The 24598-nt window shown below is 43.2% G+C and overlaps 1 protein-coding gene across 11 annotated transcripts in view; it reads right to left on the bottom strand.

Annotated features, from left to right (window-relative positions):
* Positions 1 to 24598, bottom strand: part of PSPC1 (paraspeckle component 1) — a 106047-nt gene that overhangs the window by 71076 nt on the left and 10373 nt on the right. For all 11 annotated transcript variants that reach the window (XR_007720785.1, XR_007720784.1, XR_007720787.1 and 8 more), the window contains exons 3-4: positions 15250 to 15345; positions 6594 to 6790 (exon numbers count right to left, since the gene is read on the bottom strand). Coding sequence is in view for 7 of the 11 variants with exons in the window: in XM_050766485.1 (XP_050622442.1) it covers positions 6594 to 6790; positions 15250 to 15345 (293 nt within the window). In the remaining 4 variants the exon portion in view is untranslated. The remainder of the gene's footprint in view (positions 1 to 6593; positions 6791 to 15249; positions 15346 to 24598) is intronic.

The raw sequence follows: 24598 nt of genomic DNA, 5'->3' as shown, positions 1-24598 counted from the left end.
CTACAGGCGTCCGCCACGGCACCCAGCTAATTTTTGTATTTTTAGTAGAGACGGGGTTTCACCATCTTGGCCAGGCTGGTCTTAAACTCGTAACCTTGTGATCCACCCGCCTCGGCCTCCCAAAGTGGGATTACAGGCGTGAGTCACAGTGCCTGGCCCAACTAGAGATGTCTTTACCTTTTGATCCAGGGAATTACACTCAGGAATTTTTCTTAATAAAATAAAACAAAGCCATCCACAGACATGAAGGCATCATCTACAGTATTACTTATTACTTACTAAACCCAATAACACTTTGAAATGCTTTCCTGGCTGGGCATGGTGGCTTACCAAAGTGGGAGGCTGCCTCGGCCTCTAAAAGTAATGCCAGCACTTTGGGAGGCCGACGTGGGTAGATCACTTGAGGTCAGGAGTTTGAGACTAGCCTGGCCAACATGGAAAACACTGTCTCCACTAAAACTACAAAAATAAGCCGGGCATGGTGGCACACGCCTGTAGTCCCAGCTACTCAAGGAGGCTGAGGCAGAAGAGTCGCTTGAACCTGGGAGGCACAGGTTGCAGTGAGCAGAGATTGCACCAACGCAATCCAGCCTGGTTGACAGAGCAAAACTGTCTCAAATTAATTAATTAATTAATTAAAATGCTGTCCTAACAAATTTAATGATAAAATTACATGAAATTATATACTATAATTTCAACGTATCATAAATACAGGTACAGAACAAAGAAATATAAACAAACTAAAATTTTGATTTGCTAGACTGTGAGAATGTTTTCTCAATTTAAAATTGCACAAGTCATGAAAACTGAATGTATAACTTCTGCTCTAACAATTCTATTTTCTAAAAATACCAGTCTCCTCTTTTTTTCTTTCAGTTTTTATTTTACTTCTGATCTGTCTGGATTTATGACACTGAATTAATTTTTTGTTTTTTTTGAGACAGAGTCTCTCTCTGTCACCCTGGCTGGAGTGCAGTGGCGTGATCTTGGCTCGCTGCAAGCTCCACCTCCTGGGTTTAAGCAAGTCTCCTGTCTCAGCCTCCAGAGTAGCTCAGACTGCAGGCGCGTGCCACCAGGCCCAGCTAATTTTTTGTATTTTTAATACAGATGGGGTTTCACCGTGTTAGCCGGGATGGTCTCGATCTCCTGACTGCATTAATATTCTTTAATCATAAACCTCATGTGTATTTAAATCTTAATATCTCAAGTAGGTTCAGGCATGACTGTTCTGTTCTTCGCTTATCTAAAGTTTATTCTCTCTTGATTTCTTTAAGAAGGGCTCACATAAACATATTTGCTTTATTTTGTTTGTTTTAAGGGTTTTTTTTGAGACGGAGTCTCATTCTGTCGCCAGGATGGATGCAGTGGTGCGATCTCTGCTCACTGCAACCTCTGACTCCCTGGTTCAAGCGATTATCCCGCCTCAGCTACCCAAGTAGCTCACACCTGTAATCCTAGCACTTTGGGAGGCTCAGGCGGGTGGATCATGAGGTCAGGAGTTCAAGATCAGCCTGACCAACATGGTGAAACACCGCCTATACTACTAACACAAAAATTGGCCGAGTGTGGTGGAACACGGCTGTAATCCCAGTTACTCAAGAGGTTGAGGCAGGAGAATCACTTGAAACACGGAGACAGAGGTTGCAGTAAGCAGACATTGCGCCACTGCACTCCAGCCTGGGCAACAGAGTGAGACTCTGTCTCTAAGCCTGGGCAAAAGAGCGAGACTCCGTCTCTAAATAAATAAATAAACAAACAAACAAATAAATAAAGTTTAAAAAAAAATGTAATGGAGCCAGGCACAGTGGCTCATGCCTATAATCTTGACACTTTGGGAGGCTGAGACAGGCGGATCACTTGAGGCCAGCCTGGCCAACATGGTGAACCCCGCCTCTACTAAAAATACAAAAATTAGCCGGGTATGGTGGCTCATGCCTGAGGGAGGAGAATCATTTGAACCTGGGAGCCGGAGGTTGTAGTGAGCTTAGACTGTGCCACTGAACACCAGCCTGGGAAACAGAGTGAGACTCCATCTCAAAGAAAAAAATGTTTTAATGTAATGGGAGTTGAATCTAGAAAGGACTAAATAATTATCAGTAAAGTATAAATGGTACAACTATTATTATAAGGTACCGATGTGTTCAATAAGAATCAACATTTATAGCTCGGTGTGGTGGCTCACGCCTGTAATCCCAACACTTTGGGAGGCTGAGGAGGGTGGATCACTTGAGGTCGGGAGTTCGAGACCAGCCTGATCAACATGGAGAAACCCTGTCTCTACTAAAAATACAAAATTAGTCAGGCATGTGCCAACATGCCTATAATCCCAGCTACTCAGGAGGCTAAAGCAGGAGAATCACTTGAACTTGGGAGGTGGAGGATGCAGTGAGCTGAGATCACGCCACTGCACTCCAGCCTGGGCAACAAGAGTGAAACACCATCTCAAAAAAAAAAAAAAACCAACATTTGCAAAAATTTTCTGATACATGCGTATATATTCTTCGCAGCACTGCTTTTAAAAACAAACTGAAAAGAGAAATTGTTACCAAAAGAGGATAAACCAAACTATACCCATATAAAAGAATATCATACGGCCATTAAAAATATAAGGCAGGTATTTACATATATATTCATGTAGAAAGTAAAAAAGGTACAGAAAAGGTAAACAGTTTTTTCTTTTTTTTTTGAGACAAGGTCTCGTTCTATCACCCAGGCTGGAGTACGGTGGCATAATTATAGCTCACTACAGCCTCAAGCTCCCAGGCTCAAGTGATTCTCCCACCTAAGCCTTCCCAGGTAGCTGTAACTACAGACACATGCCACCAGGCCCGGCTAATTTTTGTACTTTTGGTAGAGATGGGGTCTCACTATGTTGCTGAGGTTAGTCTTGAACTGCTGGACTCAAGCAATCCTCCCACCTCAGCTTCCCAAAGTGCTAGAATTACAGGCATGAGACACTGCGCCCAGCCAGTTTGTTTTGTTGTTATGATTTTTGGGTTTTTTGCTTACAAATACACAGAAACATCTAATGACATATACAGAATTTTTTCATTAAAGGACACAAAAGAGACTTAAATACAGAAGAGTGATTCCTACAAAAAAGCAGAAGGTAGTGAACAAGGGGACAGTTTTTTGTATTGTGTGAGATTTCTCCTTCCATGATATGTCATGATACATGTTTCGGCAGAACCACACAACTTAAGATTAATTACAGTCTCTCCTCAACCTGAATGCATCCTTAGAAATGCTGGATGAAATATAAAATTGTAGGCCGGGTACTGTGCCTCACGCCTATAATCCCAGCACTGTGGGAGGCTGAGGTGGGTAGATCACTTGAGGTCGGGAATTCGAAACCAGCTTGACCAACATGGTGAAATTCCATCTCTACTAAAAATACAAAATTAGCCGGGCGTGGTGGCATGCACCTGTAATCCTAGCTACTTGGGAGGCTGAGGAAGGAGAATCGCTTAAACCCAGAAGGCAAGAGGTAGGTTACAGTGAGCTGAGGTTGCACCACTGCACTCCAGCTTGGGCAACAGAGCAAGAGTCTGTCTCAAAAAAAGGAAAAAAAAAAAAAAAGAAATACAAAATTGTAGAACAAATGGGAGGAAGTTGTAACTTTTTAAATTTTAAACAAACTAAAACTGAAATTTACCAACTGCAGACTTTTGATGAAATAAGTACAAGTACTTCGGCACAAGTGAACCCAGACGCAGGGAGTAGGATGCAACAGGCAATGTGATTTTCTAATATTATAAACTAAGATATTGTTAACAGGGGCTTTAAATGAACACACAATAAACAACAAAACTTAAACTCATGGGAAATAACTGCAAAATTACTCTACTTCAAACATCAAAATACCTTCAGGCAAAGTTTTCTAAGAGCTCAAGAAAACACTGAAGTCTAAGGAAATGTTCTCTGCCATCAATATATCCTCCGTGCCTCAGACGTGTCTCCCGTAACTGACATTAAAGATGTGCTAAATTAGTGAATGTTATACCACTGTTTGTCTGTAGCATCAACACAAATCTTTAGTATAGATGCTTCCATATCTAATCAACATGATTTCCCAACTAGGGCACGACTGCAGATAGGTGGGAAACAGAATGGGAGAGAAGTGCCTAGCAGGCTAAGAGAAAACAATTCACATTGAACAGAACGGCTAGGGCAATCACAGAGCCCAGGAAATTTCCATATGATTCTAATGTGTAATAAAATTTCTAAACCACTGGACTGGACAAACTTTAAGATCTCTTGGCCAGGCATGGTGGCTCATATCTGTAATCCCAGCACTATGGGAGGCCAAGGTGGGTAGATCACTTGAGGCTAGGATTTCAAGACCGGCTTGGTCAACATGGAGAAATCCCATCTCTACCAAAAATACAAAAAAAACTGGCCAGGCACGGTGGCTCATGCCTGCAATCTCAGCACTTTGGGAGGCTGAGGCGGGCAGATCACCTGAGGTCACGAGTTCAAGAGCAGCCTTGAACTCGTGGACAACATGGTAAAACCCCATCTCTACTAAAAATACAAAAAATTAGCTGAGTGTGGAAGCACACACTTGTAATCCCAGCCACTTAGGAGGCTGAGGCAGGAGGATTGCTTGAACCCAGGAAGTGGAGGTTGCAGTGAGCTAAGATCACACCAATGCATTCCAGCCTGGGCGACAAAAGTGAGACTCCATCTCAAATTCAAAAAAAGCAAAAAAAATTAGCCGGGCTTGGTGGCTTGGTGGCACGTGCCTGTAGTCCCAGATACTAGGGAGGGTGAGGCACAAGAATTGCTTCAACACGGGAGGCGGAGGTTGCAGTGTGCCAAGATCATGCCACTGCACTCCAGGATGGGCAACAGAGTGAGATTCTGTATCCAAAAAAAAAAAAAAATCTCTCTACCAGCTCTAACAGCTAATGAATGATTCAGTACCTTTATCGCAAATAACAACTTGCAAATTTTCCACAAAATAAAAGACAGTTTATCTTGGAGTCAGTTATCCTGGAGTCTCACTCTGTCGCCCAGGCCGGAGTAGTGGCGTGATCTCGGCTCACTGCAACCTCCACCTCCTGGGTTCAAGTAATTCTCTGCCTCCCATGTAGCTTATATCACAGGCACCCATCACCACATCCGGCTAATGACAGTTTACCTTTAAATCTACTATAAGATATAAATGAACTCAATTTTGTTAGAAGAGTGAACATACAGAACTACCAAGCTTAGGGTCCAAATTAAATCAAACCACCTGACTAGTTTCTATTGTTTGCTGGGCTCGATTCTGTTTTAACATATGTGGCATCAGCACAGTTACTCAATGACTTGATCATAACTGCTCAATAAACACTTACTGAATTGTGATGTATGAAATACTAGAACACACGTGCCAGGAAAAAAAAAAAAAAACTACACTTCATTCTAAAGTAAATGAGAATTTACCCAAAAGGATTTAGAGAAAAATCATCAAATTTTCACCTGCTAAAAAAAACAATGAATCTAGTATACAGAATGGTTTAAAGAAAGCCAAGATTAAATGGCAGAAACGTTCAGCAGGAATGCAGCTGCAGAAATTCAGGCAGGCAGCTGTGGTACCTTGATCTCTGGGGACAGTCAAGAGAAGGTAAATACAAAAAAATTAGATGGGCATTGTGGTGTGTGCCTGTAATCCCAGCTACTCAGAAGACTGAGGCAGGAGAATTGCTTGAACCCAGGAGGCGGAGGTTGCCGTGAGACGTTATCGTACCATTGCACTCCAGTCTGGGCAACAGAGCAAGACTCCATCTCAAATATACATACATATATTCTTGCCAACTACTAACTTTTCCTAAATCCCCATATCCATCTGTACACACAAATCCTTTTCATCTCTACCAGATTATCCATATGTACTCTTTCAAACATGTAATAATAATCTTAAATAGCCAGCATTTGTCCAAATTCTTCTTCTTACCAAACAAAAAATCCTGTATGTGCCATGTCTACCTACCAAAATTTGCCTGCTATGTTTCTGTTTGCCAAGAGAATCATGTATTTGGTACTGGCACAATTTAATATCCTCAAATTACCTCCAACAATACTACTTGCATAAGTAAAACTAACTTTTTAATTTTTTTTCTTTTTGAGACAGAGTTTCGCTCTTGTGGCCCAGGCTGGAGTACAATGATGTGATCTCAGCTCACTGAAACCTCCGCCTCCTGGGTTCAAGCGATTCTCCTGCCTCAGCCTCCCAACTAGCTGGGATTACAGGTGCGCACAACGACAACTGGCTAATTTTGTATTTTGAGTAGAGACAGGGTTTCTCTATGTTGGTCAGGCTGGCCTCAAACTCCCGACCTCAGGTGATCCGCCCGCCTCAGCCTCCAAAGTGCTGGGATTACAGGCGTGAGCCACCGCGCCCAGCAAGTAAAACTAACTTTTAATAAGTTGTGTTTATTTTTAAGGGAAGTTATCTGGGAAAAGGGAGACTTTCACACCTAATATGTTAAGTTCCAACTTTATCTCTAAACTCCTAAATGGCACTTTACACAGTAGTACATGAACGGTACACACACTTAAGGGGAAAAAAAAAATCATACCACATCTACATGAAAATCCATGTTTACCTTGCCTCATTAGCATTAATTGGTGTTCATGCCTAGCTGCTTCCATTTCTGCCTCCAGTTTCTCTTTGGCTTCTCTGATGTTTCTATCAACCTGCTCACGCTGCTGCTTTTCCATTTCATCAAGAGCCTTCCATCGAGATGCATACTCAAATTCAAATGTCCCAGGCTGAGCAAAACGTGGCGGTTGTTCTCTTTCCCTAAATTAACATTAAAACATACAGAAATGTACGCTTAAAAGGTAAAACAACAACAAACGAGAACAACAAGCACTTACAATGTCCAAGACACCATGTGAGACACCGTGTCTACAAGAATTACCTCGTGACGATATTGTGATTACAGGCCTGAGTTTAAGAAACTGCCCAAGAATGTTCAACTAATAATGGAACAATGATTCAAACCTGCATAATCTGATGCTACAACCTGCATTATCCTAACTATTACCTGCAAAATTTCTGCTTTTGGAGGTTTCATTTTCTGGTCTTCAGTCAATGAAATATTTTACAGGCCGGGCGCAGTGGCTCACGCCTGTAATCCCAGCACTTTGGGAGGCCAAGGCTGGCAGATCACGAAGTTACGTGATCGAGACCATCCTGGCTAACACGGTGAAACCCTCTCTCTACTAAAAATACAAAAAAATTAGCCAGGCGCGGTGGCGGGCGCCTGTAGTCCCAGCTACTTGGAAGGCTGAGGCAGGAGAATGGTGTGAACCCGGGAGGCGGAGTTTGCAGTGAGCAGAGATCGCGCCATTGCGCTCCAGCCTGGGAGACAGTGAGACTCCATCTCAAAAAAAAAAAAAAAAAAAAAAGAAATACTTTACAAAGGAAAGTCTGGAACATATGAATTAACTATCTGGATCAGATGTTTTTACTAGTAAAACCAGCTAGATTTTATTGAGTGTCACGTGCCAATTAATTGGGTAGGCCCCAAAAATTAAGGCCTAACTTACTACAATTGTAGTTAATTATTTAATACTTCTTTCCCTTTATAGACTATAAACTCAACTGATGACACCAAATGTGGCTGTTAAATGCCACTTCGGCCGGGCGCGGTGGCTCACGCCTGTAATCCCAGCACTTTGGGAGGCCGAGGCAGATAGACCACGAGGTCAGGAGATTGAGACCATCCTGGCTAACATAGTAAAACCCCGTCTCTACTAAACATACAAAAAAAATTAGCCGGGCATGGTGGGCGGGTGCCTGTAGTCCCAGCTACTCAGGAGGCTGAGGCAGGAGAATGGCGTGAACCCGGGAGGCGGAGCTTGCAGTGAGCCTAGATCGTACCACTGCACTCCAGCCTGGGTGACTGAGCAAGACTCCGTTTCAAAATAAATAAATAAATAAATAAATGTTGTGCCTCAAGTACCTAGAGTACAGTACATACATTTAATATACATTTCTTGACTAAATTAACAAATTACCAAATAAAGGGCTATGAATGTATTTGAAAGTCTTTATTTTTTTCATATATACATACATGTATATGTAAATATTTATTTTAGAGACATATAAAAAATATGACTGATCTCAAACTTCTGACCTCAAGTAATCCTCATTCCTCAGCCTCCAAAAGTGCCAAAATTACAGGTGCAAGACACCACACCTGGTCCCCAATTTTTTTTTTTTTTTTTTTTTTTTTTTTTTTTTGAGACAGAGTCTCATAGTATTGCCTGGGCTGGAGTGCAATGGTATAATCTCGGCTCACTGAAACTCCGCCTCCCAGGTTCAGGTGATTCTCCTGCTTCAGTCTCCCAAGTAGCAGGGATTACAGGCACCTGCCACCATGCTTGGCTTAGTTTTTGAATTTTTTTAGTGAGACAGGGTTTCACGTTATGTTGGCCAGGCTGGTCTTGAACTCCTGACCCTGTGATCTACCCATATCGGCCTCCCAAAGTGCTGGGATTATAGGTGTGAGCCACCGTGCCCAGACTTTCTTTTCACTTTTAAGAATTGTTGTTGTTGATGGTGTTGCTTTGGGTTTTTGTGAGACAGGGTCTTGCTCAGCTTCACAGGCTGGAGTGTAGTGGCACAATTAAGACTCACTGCCGAGACCGGGAACGGTAGCTCACGCTTGTAATCCCAGCACTTTCGGAGGCTGAGGTAGGCGGATCACAACGCCAGGAGTTCAAGACCAGCCTGGCCAACATGGCGAAATCCCATCTCTACTAAAATTACAAAAATTAGCTGGGCATGGTGGCGGGCACCTGTAAATCCCAGCTACTGGCAAGGCTAAGGCAGGAGAATCGCTTGAAACCCAGGAGGCAGAGGTTGCAGTAAGCCGAAATTGTGCCACTGCACTCCAGCCTGGGCAACAAGAGCAAGACTCCATCTTTAAAAAAAAAAAGGCTCACTGCCGAATCAACCTCCCAGGCTCAACCAATCCTCCCACCTGAGGCTGCAGAGTACCTAGGACTACAGGGGAGTGCCAACATGACCAGCTAATTTTTTCATTTTTTGTAGAGATGAGGTACCACTATGTTGCCCAGGCTGGTCTCAAACTCCTGGAAGCAATGCTTCTGCCTCCCAAAGTGCTAGGACTACAGGTGGGAGCCACCACACCCAGTCAACTTTCAAGAAATTTTTGCAGAAAAGTCTTCAACTAGTCTCGCCTATAACAGCCTCTATTAAAAAGTACTGATGGGAAAACAATTCCCACTCCATGAATAAAAGCATAGATACCTTGCTACAAATGTCTATTTTATTTTATTTTATTTTATTTTATTTTATTTTGAGACGGAGTCTTGCTCTGTCGCCCAGGCTGGAGTGCAGTGGCCAGATCTCAGCTCACTGCAAGCTCCTCCTCTCGGGTTCACGCCATTCTCCTGCCTCAGCCTACCGAGTAGGTGGGACTACAGGCACCCACCACTTAGCCCGGCTAGTTTTTTGTATTTTTCAGTAGAGACGGGGTTTCACTGTGTTAGCCAGGATGGTCTTGATCTCCTGACCTCGTGATCCGCCCGTCTCGGCCTCCCAAAGTGCTGGGATTACAGGCTTGAGCCACCGCACCCGGCGTAAATTTTAACTTTTATTTTGGGGTAGGGAGGTGAGGAGGGGTGGGTATGACAAATCTGGGAGACAGAAAGGAGAAAGCTGTCACAGAGGGAAAGATGTAATAACAAGAGAAAGATATTCAGAAGCATATGAAGAAAAATCAAAGACAACCATGATCCTAGGGACTCCGTATCTGAAAAACCTACTTGGATTTTTTTCTTTTTAAAGCACCGACTAGAAAGTGCGAAAGAGTGGGAGGATCTACCAACCACAAATTTTTCTAAAAGAATTGTTTATTGGTCAGCAGTTCCTAAGTCAAAGATTGACTATATTTTTAAATTATTTTCTCCCACAGGAAAAAAACACTGAAATAACATGCTTTTTTGAAGTTACAAGTGAATTTGAATCTTGGCTCTTATGCTTTGTGAGCATTTTCTTTTTCTCTCTTTTTTTTTTTTTTTTGAAACATGTTGCCCAGGCTGGAATGCAATGGCACGATCTCAGCTCACTGCAACCTGCACCTCCCGGGTTCAAGCGATTCTCCTGCCTCAGCCTCCCAAATAGCTGGGATTACAGGCTCCTGACACCATACCCAGCTAATTTTTTGTATTTTTAGTAGAGACGGGGTTTCACCATGTTGGCCAGGCTGGACTCCAACTCCTGATCTCAGGTGATCCACCCGCTTTGGCCTCCCAAAGTGCAGGGATTACAGGCATGTGGCACTGCGCCAGACCCTGTGAGCATTTTCTTCTGTGAATAAATCTTTAGTAAAAAAAGTGGGAACAGAACTAGCTCCTTTTTTTTTTTTTTTTTTTGAGAAAGTCTCACTCCAGTCGCCCAGGCTGGAGTGCAGTGGCGCAATCTCGGCTCCACCTCCCGGATTCAAGCGATTCTCCTGCCTCAGCCTCCCAAATAGCTGGGATTACAGATGCGTGCCACCGCGTCGGACTAATTTTTGTATTTTCAGTAGAGACAGGGTTTTACCATGTTGGCCAGGTTAGTCTCGAACTCCTGACCTCAGGTGATCCACCCACCTCGGCCTCCCAAAGTGCTGGGATTACAGGCGTGAGCCACTATGCCCAGCCATAACTAGCTCTTATTAAGGTTTGCTGAGATCATTAACTATATAAACAAATATTGTCTATAAAGTCTATTCTTGTAACAACCTTGTACTTCTAGTTCTCCAACTCCCAAATCGAAACGTATGCTTTATTTCAAATTTGCAATGGTGACCTATGACAAGGAAAAAGTTAAGTGAAGAGGAAATCACAGGAACCCTTTAAAAAATGGCATTGTGGCCAGCTGCAGTGCCTCACACCTGTAAATCCAACAGTTTGAGAGGCCAATGCGGGCAGATCACTTGAGCCCGGGAGTTCTAGACCACCCTGAGCAATATGACGAAACTCTGTCTTTACAAAAAAAATTTAAAAATTAGATGGGCATGGTGGGCCACATCTGTAGTCCCAGCTACTTAGGGGATACTGAGGTGGAAGGATCACTTGAGACCAGGAGGTAGAGGCTGCACTGAGCCATGATCACACCACTACACTGCAGTCTGGGCAACAGGGCCAGACCCTGTCTCAAAAAAAAAAAAAAAAAAAAAGAGAGAAATCGCATTGTAAAGGATGTAAGAATAGATATTAATTAGGCTGGGTGTGGTGGCTCTCACCTGTAATCCCAGCACTTTGGGAGGCCGACGCGGGCGGATCACAAGGTCAGGAGTTCAAGACCAACCTGGCCAACACAGTGAAACTCTGTCTCTACTAAAAACACAAAAATTAGTTGAGCATGGTGGAGTGTGCCTGTAGTCTCAGCTACTTGAGAGGCTGAAGCAGGAGAATCACTTGAACCTGGGAGGCGGAGGTTGCAGTGAGCCTAGATCGCGCCACTGCACTCCAGCCTGGGCAACAAGAGCAAAACTCCATCTCAAAAAAAAAAAAAAGCTGGGCGCGGTGGCTCATGCCTGTAATCCCAGCACTTTGGGAGGCCGAGGCGGGTGGATCACCTGAGGTCGGTAGTTCGAGACCAGCCTGACCAACGTGGAGAAACCTCGTCTCTACTAAAAATACAAAATTAGCCAGGCGTGGTGGCACATGCCTATAATCCCAGCTACTAGGGAGGCTGAGGCAGGAGAATTGCTTGAACCTGGGAGGCGGAGGTTGCGGTGAGCCGAGATCGTGCCATTGCACTCCAGCCTGGGCAACAAGAGTGAAACTCCGTCTCCAGAAAAAAAAGAATAGATATGAATTATAATCAATGCTAATGCTAATGCTTCCTCCCTGAAATACTCTCCTCCCTTGCTTCCAGGACAGAGTCTGATGGCTCTTCCCGCCATTCCAATGAATGAATGCTCCCTTCTCAGTCGTTATTGATTTGTTCTGATCTTCCAAATCTCTACACACTAGAGAACTCCAAGGTTCAAGGTTTGGTGTTTTGACTTTAAAAATATCATGTTCATAAATCCAGGCAGGACGGTTGCTCTAAATCCTAGGTATAAATCCAACTACCTGCTTGACTTACACTGCCAACACCTAGAACAGTGGCTAACACAAAGGCACTCCAAGTTTTATTTATGGAATAAATAAGTGGGCCGGGCGCAGTGGCTTACACCTGTAATCCCAGCACCTTGGGAGGCCAAGACAGGTGATCACCTGAGGTCAGCAGTTCTGACTCCAGCCTGGCCAACATAGTGAAACCACATCTCTACTAAAAATACAAAAATTAGCTGGGTGTGGTGGCGCAGGCCTGTAATCCCAGCTACTCAGGAGGGTGAGGGACAAGAATCACTTGAACTTGGGAGGTGGAGGTTGAAGTGAGCTGAGACTGCACCACTGCACTCCAGCCTGGGTAACAAAGTGACACTCTCAAAAACTAAATAAGCAGGCCTTTGAGTCCCTATGCTTAGGCCCGTTCCCAGACTGTGGAGTGCTACTTTCATTTTCAATAAAACTCTTCATTCCTTCCTTGCTTTGTTTGGGCATTTTGTCCAATTCTTTGTTCAAGACGCCAAGAACTTGGACACTCTCCACTGGTACCATATTTTGGTGAGCCAGCCAGAAGGAAGTCAAGCAGGTTCACTACGACCGCTCAGGGAGACAGAACCCAGAAGCCTGGCATGTTGGCAAAAGGGTAAAGAAAGCTTTTATTTTTTTGAGACGGAGTCTTGCTGTCATCCAGGCTGGAGTGTGGTGGCGCGATCTCGGCTCACCACAACCTCTGCCTCCTGGTTCAAGCAATTCTCCTGCCTCAGCCTCCTGAGTAGCTGGGATTACAGGTGCATGTCACCATGCCCGACTAATTTTTGTAATTTTAGTAGAGACAGTGTTTCACCACGTTGGTCAGGCTGGTCTCAAACTCCTGACCTTGTGATCCACCCGCCTTGGCCTCCCAAAGTGCTAGGATTACACATATGAGCCACCACGCCCAGCCCTAAGAAAGTGTTTTATGGTTTGAATCTTCTGGAAACATCAAAGAAAGACAGTCACCGGGCATGGTGGCTCACGCCTGTAATCCCAGCACTCTGGGAGGCCAAGGAAGGCGGATCACAAGGTCAGGAGATTGAGCCCATCCTGGCTAACATGGTGAAACTCCATCTCTACTAAAAATACAAAAAAACTAGCTGGGCATGGTGGCACACGCCTATACTCCCAGCTACTTGGGATGCTGAGGCAGGAGAATCGCTTGAACCTGGGAGGCAGAGGCTGCAGTGAGCTGAGATCACGCCACTGCACTCCAGCCTGGGCAACAGAGTGAGACTCCATCTCAAAACAAAGAAAGAAAGACTGTCCTTGCCATCCACACTACAACAAAACTTTGGGACCTTGAACCTTGGGTTCATGGTCTCACAAATGAAAAGGGTCCCTCCACACTTTTGGAACTGTGCACCCACTGGAACCCTTGAGAGACCATCAAGCTTCAGATGATCATGCAACAAAGGTTCCAGCCAGTTCCAGGCGAAGACACCACCCCTAGCCACCGAGAAGCCACCCTGCCTCCACTAGATGGAGCAGGGCGAGAGGCCTCCACTAGATGCAGCAGGGCGCGAGTTCTGTGATCCCCAATAGGTAGAGACCACAACCCAAGTCAGCATGAAGCAGTTACAGGAAAAAAGACCATTGGTTCCTCTGCCTCCCATAAAGATTTATGAGGATCACATCTCTAAGTGGGGAGATGAGGCAAGAAAATAGAGTCTGGAAGCAGGGAACAGAAGGCCAATTCACAATTCAGCTATAACAGGAAATATCCTCTCCATAGGGCATACACCAAGTAAATGACTTTGTAACTTTACTTCATCCTCTTCATTTACACAGGGCATACCCCAAGTAGAGGGTATTTAAACTCACAAAAACTCTGTAACAGGGCCTTCGAGCCCCTATGCTCAGGCCCACACTGCAGAGTGTACTTTCATTTTCAATAAAACCCTTCATTCCTCCCCTGCAAAAAAAAAATAAATAAGTGACTGATTTTTAAAAATACAATGCGCTCTACAAAAGTAAAGTAATTGGAGGGGAAAGGGAGGTGGGACAGGCAGAGAACAGAACTGGAGGCAGTCCATCTAGGGAATGGGACTGTGAGGCCATACTTGTGAAACATTTGGACTGCTATTCTACAACTTTTATTTGGTGTGTTCGTTGCACAGCTATTTGAAATGTTTAATAAAGCTTTATAAACTTAAAAAGAATGCACTCATATAAGCAGTTAATGTAAATATACTTGTATTATTCTAAGTGAAAGGGCAAAAGAATAAACATACAACATTTTGAAAATGAGCTATTTTTTGCAACCTCTAAAAGTTTTTCCACTGTGCCAGGTTATTAAACTAGGAATATCCTGCTCCATCCTGGCACACCAAAAGTCTCCTTTTAACCTACAATAGACTTGAAGCATAAAATAAAACTTAAGAAGTATTTTCAGCTGGGCGTGGTGGCTCACGCCTGTAATCCTAGCACTTTGGGAGGCCAAAGCGGGTAGATCACCTAAGATCAGGAGTTCAGGACCAGCCTGACCAACATGGTGAAACCCCATCTCTACTGAAAACACGAAAAAATTAGTCGGGCGTGGTGGCACACGCCTGTAATCCCAGCTACTTGGAAGGCTGAGGAGGGAGAATCGCTTGAACCCGGGAGGTGGAGGTTGCAGTGAGCCGAGTTCACGCCACTGCACTCCAGCCTGTGTGACAAGAGTAAGACTCCATCTCAAAAAAAAAAAAAAAAAGTATTTTCACGTTATCTAGATTTCGTTGTTTTTCTGGCATAAATATTATTGACAGTGTCCTAGTACCCACCCTGCCCCAGTTATAAAAGTAGACATTTCTTTAAAAATTAGTATGTTTTACCCATATGAAAAAAGAAAACTATTAGCTAGGTATGGTGGTGCATGCCTATAATCCCAGCTACTCGGGAGTCTGAGGCACAAGAATCACTTGAATGTGGGACGTAGAGATTACAGGGAGCCAAGATCACACCACTGCACTCCAGCCTGGGCAACAGAGCAAGACAGTATCTCAAAAAAAAAAACAGAAAACTAGCATTCCATGTAGACTAGACCACTCTATTACCCAGATTATATAAATAAACAGACACCTCATAATCCAACAATATTTGAAAACAAATGTAATGAACACCCTTAATAGTACATACACAAATTAACTATTAATAAAATCTTACTTATGATATTGTTGAGTTTTCTGCATCAGCTTCTCTGGCAAGCCATCTTCATCATCAAACTGCTCCATGGGTTCCACAATGACTGGACGAGGGGTCCTGGACAGGTATAAAAGCATTCATAAAAATTAACACGGTGCCAAGAATTAATACCTTCTTAAAAGAAATGTTTTATAATAATAAAGATATATACTTAGAAAATGTCTCACTTGAGAAAAATGTCTCAGAAGTATCATTTGTACTCATAAAAATCAGTCAATAGCCGAAGCAGTGGCTCACGCCTGTAATCCCAGTACTTTGGGAGGCCAAGGCAGGCAGATCACTTGAGGTCAGGAGTTCAAGACCATCCAGGCCAACATGGTGAAACTCCGTCTCTACTGAAAATACAAAAACTTAGCCGGGCATTGTGGTGTGTGCCAGCTACTCAAGAGGCTGAGGCAGGAGAATTGCTTGAACCCGGGAGGGAGAGGTTGAAGTGAGTGGAGATTGCATCACTGCACTCCAGCCTGGGCAACAGAGCAAGACTCCATTTCGAGAAAAAAAAAAAAATTCAGTCAATAAACATTTACTGAGCCAGAGAGAGATGAATGTCAAAAGCCACAAAAAGATGAGTAAATAAAGCAACAATCATGAACCAGCATAACAGCTATAGTTAACATTTAGAAAGTATGATGAAAACGAGTTTGTACCTAACTCATGTTTTATATGTGTGGTCATCATCATAGCCACTGCTTCAGCTATTGACTGATTTTTATGAGTACAAATGATACTTCTGAGACATTTTTCTCAAGTGAGACATTTTCTAAGTATGTATCTTTATCATCAACATGTCCCACCACCTCAACCCACCCACCTGTGCCCACCACCCGGTTTCCCTGTATCGATCAGTATTGTCCAGGAAGTTCTTAAAAATGTTGGCCAGGAGGCACAGTGGCTCACACCTGTAATCCCAGCACTTTGGAAGGCCAAGGCAGGCGGACCACCTGAGGTTAAGAGTTTGAGACCAGTGGGGCCAACATGGTGAAATCCCATCTCTACTAAAACTACAAAATTTAGCCAGGCGTGGTGGCACATGCCTGTAGTCCCAGCTACTCAGGATGCTGAGGTATGAGAATTGCTTGAACTCAGGAGGCAGAGGTTGCAGTGAGTGGCGATCGCACCACTGTACTCCAGCCTGGGCGGCAGAGCGAGACGCTTGTCTCAAAAAAAAATAATGTTAAAGCTGAGAATCAGATCTAAAACATGTCAGCGAAGTGGCTCACATCTGTAATTCCAGTGCTTTGGGAAGCAGAGGCGGGGAAGATGGCTGGAGCCCAGAAGTTTGAGACCAGCTGGGAAAGATGACGAGACCCTGTCTCTATAATATATTTTAAAATTAGCCAGGTGGCATACACTACTCAGGAGGCTGAGGTGGGAAGATCACTTGAGCCCAGGAATTTGAGGCTGCAGTGAGCTATGATAAAGCCACTGAACTCTAGCCTGGGCAATAAGGCAAGACGCTATCTCTAAATTAAAATAAAAATAAAAGATGTTAGCCAGACAAAAGGGAAAGAGGGAAGGCAGAAGACACCAGACATTCAAGGAGAAAAGTTGGGAGAAGGAAGTGACAAGAAGAGTGGGTGATGAAAGATATGACTAGAGGCCCTCCTTCTTTACTGTTTTCTTGAGTAAAACAGGAGAAAAGGAGAGTTCATGGAGGGGAGGAGGAATAAGTAGAATGGATGGCACACTGATATTAAAATTTCCTTTGAGACTGGCTCTTCACCATGCAATTAAAATCTATTTATACTACCTTCAAAATAGTGATGCTTCAGAGAGAAAAAACTAAGCTAGAAAGATGAAGGGGGTTTTTGAACTCCAAAAGTTTCTCTTACACATAATACCAGAGATTGACACAGACTTTAGATCCTAAATGTTAAGAAAAGACACAAAAACTTTTCAAAATTATTACTGAGTTAGTGAAGACATTTTAAGGAAACAGTTAAAGCAGGTATGGAACATCATGAAGTGGTGAAATGAGATTATAGAAACCTCACATAAACTGAATAGGAACCCAAAGGTAAAGAGACTTAAGACATGGTACTTCTAAAAGTACCCAAAAAGGCCCAGGGCCAAAATGAAAATGATGCATTTTATGGACCATTCATCCGCTGGAAGCTATGGCAGGGCCACAAACAAAGAACAGTAACAGAACCAGACAAGAGGTACACCTAAGCAGGGGCCAACAAAGAAATAAGCAAACCCCTCCAGTAACACAAGACCACCCCCCTTCAAACAAACTTTAGAAACAGAATTAAGAGGGAAAAATGAACTAAGCAGATGATATGTCATTCATCAGAAATGACAAAAGTATATGAAGCCAAGGGAAACCGTGATCAGTAGTAAGAGAGAAAACTCTGACATCTCTGTACTCTCAAATATGTTAGAGATTTTAACAAATTGTACACTTTTCACATGTAAGTTTGGGCCACTAGACAACTCTTACACAGTATGGGAGAGAAGAAGTACAGATTTCTAAGAGGGAACTTAATCGATACAAACAAATTTATAGTCTCCCTCTACCACTCTCTCTCTATATTCATCTTGCTCCTACAATTCCACTTCTAGAGAGACACATAAACCAGTAAGCAAAGATCAATCACAACCACATTCATCAATTACACAACATAAAAAGACCAAGGAACATGGGTATGTATTGTGTACAAGGGAATTACTTAAGGGACTGTATCTTATTTTTATTTATTGGAACACATGCTAAAATGTTAACATCTATGGTTTCATTGTACATACACCACTCCCTATAGAAGCTCCCTTTGTCCACCTTCTGACTCATCTTGTTTATTTCACTTTCATCTTTAGGTATAACCAAAGTTTGTAAAACTCAACCTAAGGCCGGGCACGGTGGCTCACGGCTGTAATCCCAGCACTTTGGGAGGCCAAGGCAGGTGGATCACTCAGGAGTTTGAGACCAGCCTGACCAACATGTGAAATCCCGTCTCTACTAACACAAAAAATTAGCTGGGTGTAGTGGTGCATGGCTGTAGTCCCAGCTACTTGGGAGGCTGAGGCAGGATAATCACTTGAACCCAGGAAGCGGAGGTTGTAGTGAGCTAAGACTGTGCCATTGCACTCCAGCCTGGGCAACAAGGGCAAAACTATTTCAAAAAACAAACAAACAAACAAACAAAAACTCAAATTCTGTTTGCCATAGGTATAATAACTAAATTTATTTTTTTTTCTTGAGACAGTGTCTCACTCTGTTGTCCAGGCTGGAGTGCAGTGGCGCAATCACAGCTCACTGCAGCCTCAAACTCCGGGGCTCAAGATATCCTCTCGCTTCAGCCTCCCAAAGTGCTGGGATTACAGCCATGAGCGACTACGTCTGCCCAGGTTACTCTTTTTGCAAATGTAAGTATATAGTAAGTGGAAAACAGCTGGGCACGGTGGCTCATGCCTGTAACCCCAGCACTTTGGGAGGCCGAGGCAGGCGGATCACAAGGTCAGGAGTTCAAGACCAGCCTGACTAATATGGTGAAACCCCGTCTCTACTAAAAAATATAAAAATAATTAGCTGGGCGTGGTGGCGCACACCTGTAATCCCAGCTACTCAGGAGGCCGAGGCAGGAGAATTGCTTGAACCCAAGAGGCAGAGGTTGCGGTGAACCGAGATCGTGCCACTGCACTCCAGCCTGGGAGACAGAGGGAGACTCTGTCTCAAAACAAAAAAAGTAGAAAACAGACGGAAAAGAAACAAATCAAAGTCTTCAACCATAATGTTAAATCTGAAGTTACTGCTTGGATTTTTGTTTTTCTCCCCATTTCACCACCAAGTCAATCATTAGTTTGGTTATAAACGTGAAGGACTGAAAGAGAGAGGCTTCGGTACTGAGGCCCTGGGGTTTAGAGCAGGTTATGAGCTATGTATCCTTCAGCTAGGAGGTTCACCCGCGCTAGCCAAAGTTTTCTCAGCGCATCATAGGGTTGTTATGATAACGAAAGAAGAAAAGTAGGGCACTTAGCACAGTTCTTGGTAAAGAGAATTCATTAAATGAAAGTGAAGTTGGCTGGGCGTGGTGGCTCATGCCTGTAATCGCAACACCTTGGGAGGCCAAGACGAGTGTATCACCTGAGGTCGGTAGTTTAAGACCAGCCTGGCCAACATGGTAAAACCCCATCTCTACTAAGAAATACAGAAAAATTGGCTGGGCGTGGTGGCGGGCGGCAGCTGTGGTCCCAGCTACTCAGGAGACTGAGGAACGAGAATTGCTTGAATCCAGGAGGTGGAAGTTGCAGTGAGCAGAGATCACACCACTGCGCTTCAGCCTGCACGGCAGACTGAAACTCTGTCTTGGAAAAAAAAAAAAAAAACTGAAGGTTTTTTTTGGGTGGTAAGAGGGGAAAAAGTATTTCAGTGTTCTTTCAGGCCTGAAAATACCAAAATTTAAAGCGTTAATTTATTTACAAAAACACTTGAAAAATGTTTCATTGTGGAAAAACTTAAATAGTAAGTTTTGTAGAAGAAAGAAGGCCCCTGAAATCCTAACATGTGGAGAGGAGCTCTGATCACATTTTTGTGAAAACCACTTAAGACTTGCCTTTCTGTTGGATATATGCATAACATTACATAAAGTGAATCACCTATACATGCTTTTTTCCAGATATCCAATGTACTCAATGTAAAATGGCACCATTTTACGCACTGCATGCATGCACAATAATTTTTTTAACCATACCAACTAGTATACATCTGGGGTTTTCATGTTTTCTGTAATGATATATAATACAAATTACGTATTTGTGACTGATCTTTCCTCATTGTGGCTGATCTTTCCTTAGAACTGTGGAAACAAGGTAGAATATACAGTACTAAAAACATGGCGACTTAAGGGCCGGGCAAGGTGGCTTCTGCCTGTAATCCCAGCACTCTGGCAGACTGAAGTGGGAGGATCATTTGAGGCCAGGAATTCCAGGTTACAATGAGCTATGATCATGCCACTGCACACCAACCTGGGTGACAGCAGAACTTGCCTTAAAAAAAAAAAAAAAAAAAAAAAGTGACTTAAAAGATACACAATATTTTGCGTATGTAATTTCTTTTTTTTTTTTTGAGACAGGGTCTCATTCTGTTGCCCAGGCTGCCATGCAGTGGATTAACAGGATGATAATATTAATAAAATATTTTATGATGGAGAAAAAATAAAATCACTAGGATCTAACAATGATATCTTAAATTTACAAAATGACACAATAGATCTATGTGGTAATTTTAAGAAAAGGGATCTAATTTTTTTTTCTTTTTTTTTTTGAGAGACAGTCTCACTACATTGCTCAAGCTAGTCTCAAACTCCTGGACTCAAGCAAACCTCAGCCTTCAGAGTAGCTGGGACTACAGGTGCCTACTACTACAATTCAGCTTGTTTTAATTTTTTTTAATTTTTCTTTTTGTTCTTTTGAAGACCTCTAAGAAATAAGGAAGTATCAATCTTTACAAATAACTACAAATAACAAATAAGGAAATATCAATCTTTACAAAAAAAGAAAGCAAAAAACTAAAATTGGATCCAATTAGCACTGATAGTATATCAAAGGTTAATGTTGCTTTCCTCAAAAGTTAAGTAGCAATTTATACTTACTAGCAGGTTTTTCTAGATAACTCATTACTTTCAACAGGCAATGGAAATATTATGTTTTTCTTAAAGAATTTTTTTTTTGTCTAAAAGTAATCTCCTTTAATGGAAAAATATGATAAAGCAAATAAAATGTTGGAAAAAGTAATCCCTTTCAAATATAAACATAAGGCCGGGCGCGGTGGCTCAAGCCTGTAATCCCAGCACTCTGGGAGGCCGAGGCGGGCGGATCACGAGGTCAGGAGATCGAGACCATCCTGGCTAACACGGTGAAACCCCGTCTCTACTAAAAAAAAATACAAAAAACTAGCCGGGCGAGGTGGCGGGCGCCTGTAGTCCCAGCTATTCGGGAGGCTGAGGCAGGAGAATGGCGTAAACCCGGGAGGCGGAGCTTGCAGTGAGCTGAGATCCGGCCACTGCACTCCAGCCCGGGCGACAGAGTGAGACTCCGTCTCAAAAAAAAAAAAAAAAAAAAACAAATATAAACATAAAATAGGAAAAGTACAAAATTATTTTTGTACTCTTCTGCACAGGAAAAGCGTGCAGGGAAGAGTTTAAAAGAGCAAGCCTGCAGCGGGGCGCGGTGGCTCACGCCTGTAATCCCAGGACTTTGGGAGGCCGACGCAGGTGAATCACTTGAGGTCAGGAGTTCGAGACTAGCCTGGTCAACATAGTGAAACCCCGTCCCCACTAAAAATACAAAAATTAGCCAGGCATGGTGAACATCTGTAGTCCCAGCTATTCAGGCGGCTGAGGCACTAAGGCACATGAATCGCTTGAACCCAGGAGGCAGAGGTTGCAGTGAGCCAAGAACATGCCACAGAACTCCAGCCTGAGTGACAGAGCGAGATCCTGTCTCAAATAAATAAATAAATAAATTAATTAATTAATTAAATCCTACCAGCCAGGAGCGGCGGCTTGTGACTGTAATCCTAGCACTTTGGGAGGCCAAAACAGGCAGATCGCTTGAGCCCAGGAGTTCAAGGTCAGCCTGGGCCATGTGGCGAAAATACAAAAAGTACAAAAATTAGCCAGGCATGGGGTGGCTGGTGCATGCCTATAGGTGTGGTGGTGCATGCCTATAGTCCCAGCAACTTGGGAGGCTGAGGTGGAAGGATGACTTGAGCCCAGCAGGTCACAGCAATCAGCTGTGATCATGCCACTGCACTCCAGCCTGGGAGGCACACTGAGACACTGCCTCAAGAAAAAAAAGAAAAAAAAAAAGGACAAGAACAATGGCTCACACTTGTAATCCCAGCACTCTGGGAGGCTGCGGCCGGCTGAGACAGGTGGATTGCTTGAGCTCAGGAGTTGAAGCCCAGCCTGGGCAAAATGACAAAATCCACCTCTACAAAAAATACAAAAATTAGGCCTGGAGCAGTGGCTCACGTCTGTAATCTCAGCACTCTAGGAGGCTGAGGCAGGCAGATCACCTAAGGCCAGGAGTTCAAGGCCAGCGTAGCCAATATGGTGAAACCCCATCTCTATTAAAAATAAAAAATTAAAAAATTAAAAATTAAATTAAAATAAAATGGAAAAGCAAAATCTATGACAATCTGAAGAGCATTCTCTAAGAGAATAAGAGCAAAGCCTCTGACAAGATTGTGTTGTAAAACAGCAGATATAGCATGAATCTCAGTTTTAGTATCAATGCTTAATAGTCAAGAATAAGTTTTAAAATGCTTACAAATCAGCAACTAAGCTCCATGGAGCCAGGAAACAAAAACTTTTAAATTCAATTCTCTAAACCCTAAAACATCTGAATGATCCCAACCAAGAGCTGACAGCACCATACAATAAGCAAATACAAAGAACCTAAATACCTAAAAAAATAAAATTGGATGATTATAACCTGATTTCAAAGCTTAGGGTAAATATGGTAATTAAGCAAGTACGATTTTGGAACTGACAAACTGGTCAATGAAACAAAAAAAGTACAGATTTTTTTCCCAGGTTTTTTTAATAAAGATGCAAGGGTAACAGGGTAACAAAGGGGAAATCATAAATCTTTTCAATTAATGGTGCCGAACAACTGGAAACCTGCACAATAAAAAGGATTTTTACGTTACATTCAAAATGTATAAATGTAAAAGCTATAAAATTTCTCAAGAAAACATAAGAAAAGTTTTGCAATCTTAGGCAAAGATCATACAAGGACACAGAACAAACCATACAAGAAAAAAAAATTGACAAAATTTGGACTTCACAAAATATAAAAACATCTGCTCTTTGAGGGTCACTGTTAAAAGTTAAAACATTTCACAGATGCAATGGCTCACACCTGTAATTCCAGCACTTTGGGAGGCTAAGACAGGAGGATAGTTTAAGCTCAGGAGTTAGGGACCAGTCTGGGCAACACAGCAAGACCTCGTATCTACTTTAAAAAAAAAAAATCAAAAAATTAGCCAGGCGTGGTGGCGCATGCCTGCAGTACTAGCTACTCAGCAGGCTAAGGAAGGAGAATCATTTGAGCCCAGGAGGTCAAGGCTGCAGTAAGCCGAGATCACTCCACTGCACTTCAGCCTGAGTGACAGAGCGAGACCGTGTCCCCAAAAAATAAATAAATAAATAAAAAGAAAAGAAAATTTAAAAACAAGCCACAGACTGGGAGGAAGATTTATAATACAGACATACCTAGATTTGATAATTCAGTAAGAAGACAATCTGCCCAATTAAAAATGAACAAAGAGGGGCCGGGTGCGGTGGCTCACACCTGTAATCCCAGCACTTTGGGAGGCTGAGGTGGGCGGATCAAAAGGTCAGGAGATCAAGACCATCCTGGCTAACACGGTGAAACCCCGTCTCTACTAAAAATACAAAAAAAATTAGCCAGACATGGTGACTGGTGTCTGTAGTCCCAGCTATTCGGGAGGATTAGGCAGGAGAATGGCGTGAACCCGGGAGGCAGACCTTGCAGTGAGCCGAGATCGTGCCACTGCACTCCAGCCTGGGCGACAGAGCGAGACTCTGTCTCAGAAAAAAAAAAAAGAACAAGGGGGACATCTAAAAAAAATGGACAAAAATATTTTAGATATTTCAGGAAAGATATATAATTGGCCAAAAAGCACATGAAAAGATGCTCATCATTAGTCATGAGGAAACTAAAATTTAAATCATGATGAGATTGCGCTAAACTAACTAGAATATCTAAGTCTAAAAAGCACCAAGCGCAACTGGGCACAGTAGCTCACACCTGTAATCCCAGCACTCAGGGAGACTGAAGCAGGTGGATCACTTGAGGCCAGGAGTTCCTGACCAGTCTAGCCAACACGGCAAAACCCCATCTCTACTGCAAAAAAAAAAAAAAAAAAAAACTTAGCCAGGCATAGTGGTGCACGCCTGTAGTCCCAGCTACTCAGGAGGCTGAGGCACAATTATCACTTGAACTCAGGAGGCAGAGATTATAGTGAGCCGAGATGGAATCACTGCACTCTAGCCTGGGCGACACATGGAGACTCTGTCTCAACAAACAAATTAACAAAATATTAAAGATAGGCTGGGCACGGTGGCTCATGCCTGTAATCCCAGCACTGTGGGAGGCCAAGCGGGTGGATCAGGAGGTCAGGAGTTCAAGACCAGCCTGACCGAGATGGTGAAACCCTGTCTCTACTAAAAATACAAAAATTAGCTGGGCGTGGTGGCAGGCACCTGTGATCCCAGCTACTCGGGAGGCTGAGGCAGAGAACTGCTTGAACCTGGAGGCAGAGGTTGCAGTGAGCCGAGGT

This window comes from Macaca thibetana, chromosome 17 (genome assembly GCF_024542745.1).
Source record: "Macaca thibetana thibetana isolate TM-01 chromosome 17, ASM2454274v1, whole genome shotgun sequence".
Lineage (NCBI taxonomy): Eukaryota > Metazoa > Chordata > Mammalia > Primates > Cercopithecidae > Macaca > Macaca thibetana.
Note: the sequence above shows the minus strand (reverse complement) of the source record. Positions and strands in the feature narration are given on the sequence as shown.